Source organism: Mchenga conophoros, linkage group LG1, assembly GCF_057382185.1.
Source record: "Mchenga conophoros isolate Kocher_MC1m ecotype Shallow Benthic linkage group LG1, M_conophoros_male_GT1.1, whole genome shotgun sequence".
Lineage (NCBI taxonomy): Eukaryota > Metazoa > Chordata > Actinopteri > Cichliformes > Cichlidae > Mchenga > Mchenga conophoros.
The window spans coordinates 18,991,681-19,000,559 of NC_140526.1; the positions used below are offsets into that span (position 1 = coordinate 18,991,681).

An 8,879-nucleotide genomic window follows, 5' to 3' on the forward strand; every position below is an offset into this window, starting at 1 on the left:
AGTCACTTGCAATGTTGAACCAAAACTAATGTTCCTGAATCAACATTAGTTTTGTTGATTCAGGAACAGCAACAACACAACAATAGAAGGTGTACCTAATAACGTGAGTTTTCTGGTTGATTTGTGCATTTGTTTGTTTGTTTTTTATTTCAATAGCATGAAAATGTATGTGTTAAATCGTCTAAGGAGCTTGGAAAGAAAAGCATCTGGACTTCTTTAAGTTGATTGAAGACGTTTCACCTCTCATCCGAGAAGCTGAGAGGTGAAACGTCTTCAAGCAACTTAAAGAAGTCCAGACGCTTTTCTTTCCAAGCTCCTTAGACTATCCTTTATGCCCAAACAGACGAGCCAATAATATTCCAATTGTTCTTAACCATTAGCTGTGTTTAATGAGTATTAGCAATGTTAGCATGCTAATTCACTAAACTGATGAAAACAGGTGAGCGTGACTGCTTTGAGGATTGTGATGTTAACCTTTAAGTCACAGCAGTGCTGATCCTGCTCCAACACTGAGTCAGAAATCGGGCTTCAACATCTTTATGTGGGTGCTGGGCAATAGTGAGGGTTGACTGAGTGGGTGAGTGAAGTGCTGCTGTGACTGAAACATCTGTTTCATCCATTTCACATGTTTGTTGCTTCAAATTTGGCAAAGCTGCAGGTGAAGATTTTTGTAACAATTTATAGCCTTATGATAAGGAGACTTATTGTACACTCCTCTTATCCATGGAGCTCAAAGATTTTCATTTTGGCCAATTTTAAACTTCCACCTTTAGACTTAATAACTACAGAAACTACCAGCAAGCTTGTCTTACTGGCTTTACCTATTAAGTTGCCTGCATAAATGTAATGACAGAGAATGACTGCAAGATTTAAGCAGTTTACTTGATTTTCACCCTTTTTTCCTTGAAAATGGTCATTTTTCCAGCAGGTTGGGCAAAACACAAGAAAAGCATCACATTATGAGGGTTTTCCTTAAGGACATCAATAGCAAACATCTATTGCATAATATTCATGAGGAACTGCTGTGTTCCTTTTTTAAAAAATTTAAATGAAAGTTATTTAAATGTTGTATGTTCAGACAGATAAGTTCTGGATTACTGCAAAGTCAGCATGGCTCATTTTGCTTTTAAATCAGACGCCTCCAGACTCCAGATAAAACACCCAATTTTCCAGATGTAGTGTAAACTATTACTCACTCGTGCACTGACACACGTGTGTGAGCACGTGAACGCTTCCAGGCAGCATCCTATTACTCTTTTAAGTTTGAAGTCCATAAACAATAAACAGCTATATTCAGCACACCTCAGCCATCACCCTGTGCTCAGTGAAAGCAGCAGATTTATATCGCCGCTGGGATTAAGGCAGTGTGGAGTTTAGAAATGGTGCGACAAGATAAGGAACAAACACTTAAGAGAAAGGAAAAAAACAAGTCTTCAGTCAGTTTATCATCCTGTAAATGCAAAAGTACATTTCAGGGACAATGAGTCCATCTGTTTATGCTGAAAAGGCTCAGCGGGCTCAGACAAGCCATTATCGCTGTGGCCAAAATAAGCATGATAAGAAAACAGCTTCATCTTATCTGTGTTGTCACTATGCAGTTCCACATATACAGCATGTGAATGAAAAAATATACAGAGAGAGGCACTTCCTAAATGGTGCAATGCTGCCCCCTGGCAGTGCTTAAACATAAACAAGGGCTCAGACAGATGAGATGTTTCACTGATGCTTCACCAGGCAGTCAAATATTATAGTCAATATTCATCACATCACATAAGAAACCATTCAGACACTGTCAACCTAAATTAAGGCCACAGACAGTCAAATAAGAGTCACACATACCCCTAAAAACCTTCTTTAAAAATGCAACATTCATCTCCCTGAGAGAAAAAGAGAGAGTTTATCTAGTTCTGAAAGTTCAAAATTTGCGGAAAACCTCCATGACAGCGAGGGTCGTGCTCTGTCCAAAGATGAATGCTCCAACTACAATCGTTATGACTCCCCAAGCTGTTAAAATCGCCCTGAAATGATAAAAATGCAATCAGGTGATCGGGAGCATCAAGTGACAGATCAGTGCAACAGCAATAAAAGAAAAACAGAAAATTCAGAAGCATTTATCAGTCTGTCCTTTAGCCAGAAATCCTTCACTTCTGAGACACTGGATCAAATTTACTGTGCAAATAAAAGCCCAGAGAGGGAGACATTACCTCACAGCCATTTCTGCTGTCTGTTACTGAATCTAAGAGTCATGCAAAATAAATTCACAATATTTCCTGAAAAATCTCCAGGAAGTAAAAATTTCCACATAAAATACTGTCTAACATACATTTATTCTTTAAACATTTGTCTACCTGTACAAACTGTTGCATGTTCAGCATGTTCCATTTATTTGGATACACTGATTTGAATAGAGATACTAGCTGAATGAATTAGAATAATACATGGATTGTTTCTGTCTGCTCACCTGACTCTTGAAGAGATGTTCTCAGTTTGCATGGTGAACACTAAGCAAAGACCTGCAACACACAAAAACACACCACACAAGGGCCTGGGTTACAACGACGTCCTTGTACACCTTTCTCTTATTTTTGTATTGATTGTATATGATAATAAAGGGCTAAATATGTCATTACAAAACAATAAAAGTCACATTAAAGTGAATGTTGCTGCTACCAGGAAATATAAAGATGAAGAAGGCGCTGATTCCACCGATGATGCTGATGACGTCGCTCATGTCAGGTACAAACATGGCAATGACAAGCGTGAAGGTGATCCAGGCCACCGTGAGAACAACTCTACAGCGATTCTCAAACGAATGAGTGACGATTCCCCGGTAATGTCTGCGAACTCGTAACATCAGGTTCAGAATGACTGACCTGTTCCACACACAGAAACACAACATGGCAGTAAGCATGCTCAGAGTCAGAAAATTAAAAACATCTCCACCCTGGTGAGACTTACCTCCCGAGAAGAAGAATAATTGGGTAGATGGTGATAATTGATATTCCGAAAAGTAGCCTGGAAACGATCATGACCACATCATTTCCTGGATATGACATCAAAATATCTGAGGCTACGTCTTCTCCAAATGTCAAGAAGCCGTACACACCTGGAGAGGAAGAGAGCGGGTTTGATAGAGAGCTGCCAAATAAGCAGATAATACGCTTGTTTTGGGAGGGGACTCACCAGTTAGAGTGTAAATGAGCAAGCAGAAAAGCATGGAGAGCACAGAAATGACCGCCCAGTGGGAGATCTTCTGGTTCTCCATGCTACTGTAGATCGCTATACAGGCTTCATGGCACTGCAAACACACACAAGCACACTGTCAGAATATTTGAATAAAATCCAGGCTGTCTTTTGATGATGCTGAACAGTGAGTTCATTTTAGCATGACACAAATGTAAACATCCTTACTGGAGATGACAGGGAAGCATATACATATATATAATTATAAATAATAAAACCAATCGGGAAAATTTGTTTTTATAGTTTCTGGTAAATAATCTTGATTTCAGTAAGTGTGACACCCTCCTGTTTATCTCCTCATTCTTTAAAATATATATAAAGACTTAAGGCAGGGGTGCAATCTGCTAGGTATACCTAATAAATTGGCTATTAGACTGTATTATATAAAGGGAACATTAGGAAGTGAACAGTTAAAGATGTCCAAAAACAATCCTACCTGAAAGCCAAAGCAAATGGTCGGTACAACACTAAACATCGATGCCCATGAACTCACACTGAAAGACACAGATACATGTTCAGTAAGGTCGCACACGACAGGAACTTATCATAAGGATATGCATGCATTCGGATTTACTGACCTTTGGCTGTGGTCTGGAGTTATGACTGCGTGACTGTCCATCAGGTAATATTTTACAATCACTGCCACACACAGATATGTAGCAGCCAGCGTCCCCAGCACACTGACACAAAGAGAGACGATGAACTCGCGTAAACATTGTGAGTCAGGCTGAACACAGGTTAGTGCTGCTTACCTTGTGTATTTCTGGATGCCGATTTCTTTTGGGATGGACAGTGGTAGGATGATTACAAGGCACATGACGAAGAGGGCAAATCGTTGGTCTGTGTACCAGTGGTAGGGCATTCCTGCCTCGCTCGATCCCGTAACTGTCTCATAGAGAGAAATACACACTGGAGACAAAAAAGCGAGAGAAGTTCACAATATTTATCTACTGCAACATGAAAAGCATCAGTAAGCAGGACAACAGGGAGCAAGAACTGTCAAATCCTATAAGATTTAATGGGTCTAGTTGACTAGATTTACAAAACAGTCACACAAATTTTGCTTTTTCCTTTGTGATTTTTTTTTATGGCAAGATATCAGTTTTTAAAGTCAGTGGATCAACACACAGAAAGATGAGGCGTCCTGTGAATTAGTTTCAGCCATTTGTCACTAATCTGTATCATGCAGAATCTCTGATTAAAATCAGGAGGCGTTTGGGGGATGGAGTGTGTTTGGAAATCCAATCAAATGATGTGTTTAAAACGGTAACAAAGCAAAAACACTAAAGGAGATTTGAAGGTTTTCAGATAGACAAAACACAACAGGAAAAAAATTAAAATGTGAGATATTCCTGCTCCCAGTCACATGTTTAGCCTAATGCAAGCTAGAATAGAAATTAAGGAGCAGGTCATCTGCAGTCTGTATTAGGTTGCATGGTTACAGGTTACAGGGAACGGCAGCTAAACTGATCAAACTCAGGTGACGACAAAATAATGTCAAATACTCTAGAAAGCAGTGTGAAAACAGAATTCTTACAGGCTTTCTTTTATCCATTTATTTAACCTGCTAAGGAAATAGAAAAGGTAACATTAAAAGTATTAAAAGTTGATAATTTGGGAGTTTTTAGTGCATCAGCAGAGCATTCAGTGCATCACACATTCTGCTGTAATGGGTAACCTTAACCTGCTATCCTGTTAAAACCCCTAAAAATGTTGGCCTTACAGCTAGAGGCTAAGTCAGTGGAGTGGCAGTATTTGTTTGTGCTCATGGTCTGCAAATCTAATGGTTTATTAATATGTGTATAGTTAATGTTAGCAGATATTTTATAAGTGACTTTGTTTCTTGTCATCTTTCCCTGCTGTACATGAACACACAGGTGCAAGGTTTTCATGGCTAGTTCTGGTTGTGAGTTCATGTGCAGGCAGATATTGGAAGGCTGCAAGTCTGGAGCTGAAACAGGACTTCACTGTGTTTGTTAATGGACCACTGACACCCATTCAGCCGTCTTTTTCTGGTCCAGGTCACAGGAGTGGAAGTCTAAGCAGACAGGGGGTGCTGGTCAGATCCTGGTCAGATGATCAAGCCACCTCCACTGGCTCTTTTAGACATAGAGAAGTAGCAGCTTTTCTCTGTAATGCCAGGAGCTGTACATTGTCTCTGCAGGGCCCCCTAAGACCACTGGACCACTGGGTAAGGTGTCAGACAAAGAGAGATTCAGAAAAACCCCATGATGGTGCCCAGTGTTTAGTGCCTTGGACTGGTTTGGAGTCTAGTGAGAGGCTATGGTGGTCTGATCCCTGATTGCCATCACTGGCTTTAGGAGCGGTGATAAGATAACAATAAAGTTTTTATTTTATTCTCATTTTCCTAGTTAACTTTTCATTGGAAATGAGTTAAAAGGAAAGTTTGGGGTGTAATGTTTTCCTTTCCATCATATTGCATCTGAGAATACCTGTTACACACTTCCAAACTGTTGTCAGTGTCCTCTTTCTTGATATTTTGTTATTTCCAGCTGACACCAAGTAATGTCAGAGCAAAACAGAGAAAGCCATAGAAGAAAGCAAGAATTTGGTTACTGATTACCAAGGCACGGATGCCACAGGTGAAGCTGTTTCTCTTAAAGCTAAAGAAAGCAAAGAGGAAGGCAAAGGTCTCGCTCACATTTCTCCAGCTGATCCTGGACCACCACGAGGAAGGCAACACTTATCATGAAGAGGTTGAAGCAGAAACAGACTTCACAGAGTTTCCCCACGGCTCGTCCACACACTTCTCTCACCACGTCCTGATACGTCTTCTGTCTGCTGACAGATGACGCATAGCCGAGGACGACCAGGCCGCTGATGAGGAAAACCAGAGACACCTGAAGGGGCATCAAAGGGATCAGCTTAACGCTAATCTTCACTCACAGACCACAGTGATGATATCACAAACTATGAGACAACAAGGCTGTGGGTATAGGTGTTTAAAAAAAGACACCTGAAAGAAGAAACATGCAAAGAAAGAAAAATATCTCAAAGCCTACATGTTTAAAATATTCGGTCTTTCCAACCAGTAATCCAAAACACTCAGGTTAATAAGATCGATGTCAAAGTGAACACTCTCTCTTTCTCTCCTGGGGGAAACTGAGCACAGGGGAAATGAGATGAGGAAGAAGTAAGAGTAGACAGGTGGCTCACAGAATAAAACAGAAAGTAACTATTACAAACTAGACACACACATGCACAGCAGCTTAACACTCAGGGAAAGAACAAATCCCAGGACTCTGAAAAGTGCATCTCAGCATTTTTAACACTGCAGGAAATTAAATGATTAAACAATATCTGCGTGCAAGTTATAAGTTGCAGCTGCTGTAACCAAAGTGACCGTTACAACAACTGGTGTTAAAAATATAAAATATATAACAACAGTTACATGAGACAAAGATGTCAAGCTCTGTGCCCGCTGACCTCTTTGGCCCATTCTTGGAAAGCATGCAGTAATAAGTCCATGAGATACACACACACACTGCTTTTCCAGCAGTCAGATGCAGTGCACTGAAAGTTTAGATCTTCACCTAAAGTGGAAGCTTCATTAGAGCTCACGTGTTAAATCTATGCGTCTCTTTCACACCAAGGAGCCAGAGAGAGGGATGGTGAATCCATACTGAGCCCATGCAGGTTGTAGACCAACAGACAAAGTAACCTCTGGGGGAGGGGGACATATAAAACTGTTGAATTTTGACCTAAATTATTATGTTTCAATATTTTAGATGATTCTTTGTAAACAACACTAACTCCAGCAGCATGTTAGATCCTGTACTCACCAGCTCCACACTGACTGCAGTGGTGACTCCCCCTGCCTTCTGAAAGGCCCAGGGGAAGTTGAGCAGTCCGGCTCCCAGGGCAGACTTCAGCATGATGAACACCGCACCAAACGAGCCGAGCCGCGGGGGGTCCGCGTGAGATGCCGATCGGGCCAGCAGGCTGATGCTCTCCCGGGCCAGCTCCTCCATGATCCAGAACCAACACACAGACTCACAGAAACACCAGAAACTATTCTTGTGCACCCAGAAACCTGCAGTTCACGTGTTCGACTCCCTCTGTATCTCCAGAAGTAGTCTCAACCTGGTGAGCTGTAAACTGTGCCAATATATAGACCCACACACCCGCACACACACGACTAACATGGTCTAATTAGACTTTTCGACTATTAAAAATTTCACTCTGAGGTGAAAAATTTGACAGTAAGGTGAGCATGTTTACTTCTGCCCGCTCCGCCATCCCTTTATGTCTGTCTCTGATGCTTGCTGATGAAGAAGCCTAACTGAGCAGTGAGGCAAGTTTGATAAATGAAATCAAATCAAATATATGATGTTTCATCAAAGCTGACAAACTTGCAGTGACATCAGCAGACTGACCTGCTGAGTGTTTCCGGGAAGAAATATTCAACTAATTCCATTTTACTCTCTTGTTTCTTTCTATATAAACAGTCCCAGCGCATCTCACACTCGTTAAGGACAATAACATCCACCTCAGGGGGGAAATTGACAGAGAAATAAATACAATTGTTCATTTTATTCTTATTTCTTATTAATTTCACGCATTATGTACACAGATCATAGAGTTGGTGCTCAGTTCAGCTGACAGCTTTAAAGTGTTTACATCCTGGTAGAATAAACCCCCGGCCACATGGATTGGACAGCCCAATCTAATACACTAGGAATTCATAATCCCTGCCATGTTTTATGCTACACACCATCTGCTGTAGAGCATCGCTCAAAAGCGGATGAGGACTCAGTTGAGAACAAAAATAAGTAAAAAAAAAACAACAACATGAAAACATGTTAATGGCCAGGCATTGCGGCTCCTCCTTTGAGTCTCACGGTGATGGAGATCGACTCCGGTGACGATCATGATACAGAGATTTGAGTGAGCAGGTCTGCGAAGGTGTTCTGGGGACAGACAAACTATGTAAGGGACGGTCATCAAACTAAGATATAAATAGATGTTTTTATATAAAGAATTCAAAATGTATTTTTGCAGGCTACACAAAGCTCTATTTGTTTCTTTAAAAATATTTAAATTGAACTTAAATTGAGTTTGTTATGAATTGGGCAAATACATTTTTGCGTGTCTTCATTAATTAGTTGATTTATATTTAATTTCACCAGAGTTGTAGCCCCAAATTCTAACAATTACTGAGTACTGCTGCCATTTTTTTATCACATAGGTGCCACAATGGTGTAATAGTCAGTGCTGTCACCACACAACACGAAGGTCCGGGGTTTGACTCCCACAAGTACACACTTTGCACTTCTTGAGCGGAGTTAGCATGTTGGGTTCTCTCTAGCTTCCTCCCACACTCCACGATATCTGCATTAAGTAATTTTTTTCTAAACTGGCCCCAGGTATGAATGTTATCATGAAAAGTTATCTGTCTTTGGATGTTGACCCTGATTGGCTGTGCTGCCCAGTGGCAGTTGCGCCCCATGACCCTGAATTAGATAAGCGAATTGGAACTGGGTATAGAAGAGCTCAAAAATAGGCTTTTTAATCTATAAACAGTGTAGCTCTAACCCTAACCCTCTAGGTGGATTCCACCCATTTTCAGTGTAATTCTTAATTATCTTCATAGGAACACACTGTCTTGTCTGTTT

At 40.7% G+C, this 8,879-nt stretch overlaps 1 protein-coding gene across 1 annotated transcript; it reads right to left on the reverse strand.

The window, feature by feature from the left end:
* Positions 1-330: 330 nt before the first annotated feature.
* Positions 331-8,592, reverse strand: LOC146583239 (putative sodium-coupled neutral amino acid transporter 8). Its single transcript, XM_085268835.1, has 10 exons — positions 7,047-8,592; positions 5,906-6,104; positions 3,996-4,152; positions 3,822-3,923; positions 3,680-3,737; positions 3,184-3,298; positions 2,959-3,106; positions 2,671-2,873; positions 2,462-2,513; positions 331-2,018 (listed from the first exon to the last, which is right to left on the reverse strand). The coding sequence occupies exons 1-10, from the start codon at positions 7,233-7,235 to the stop codon at positions 1,916-1,918; spliced, it is 1,326 nt and encodes a 441-aa protein (XP_085124961.1). The 5' UTR covers positions 7,236-8,592; the 3' UTR covers positions 331-1,915.
* Positions 8,593-8,879: the final 287 nt, after the last annotated feature.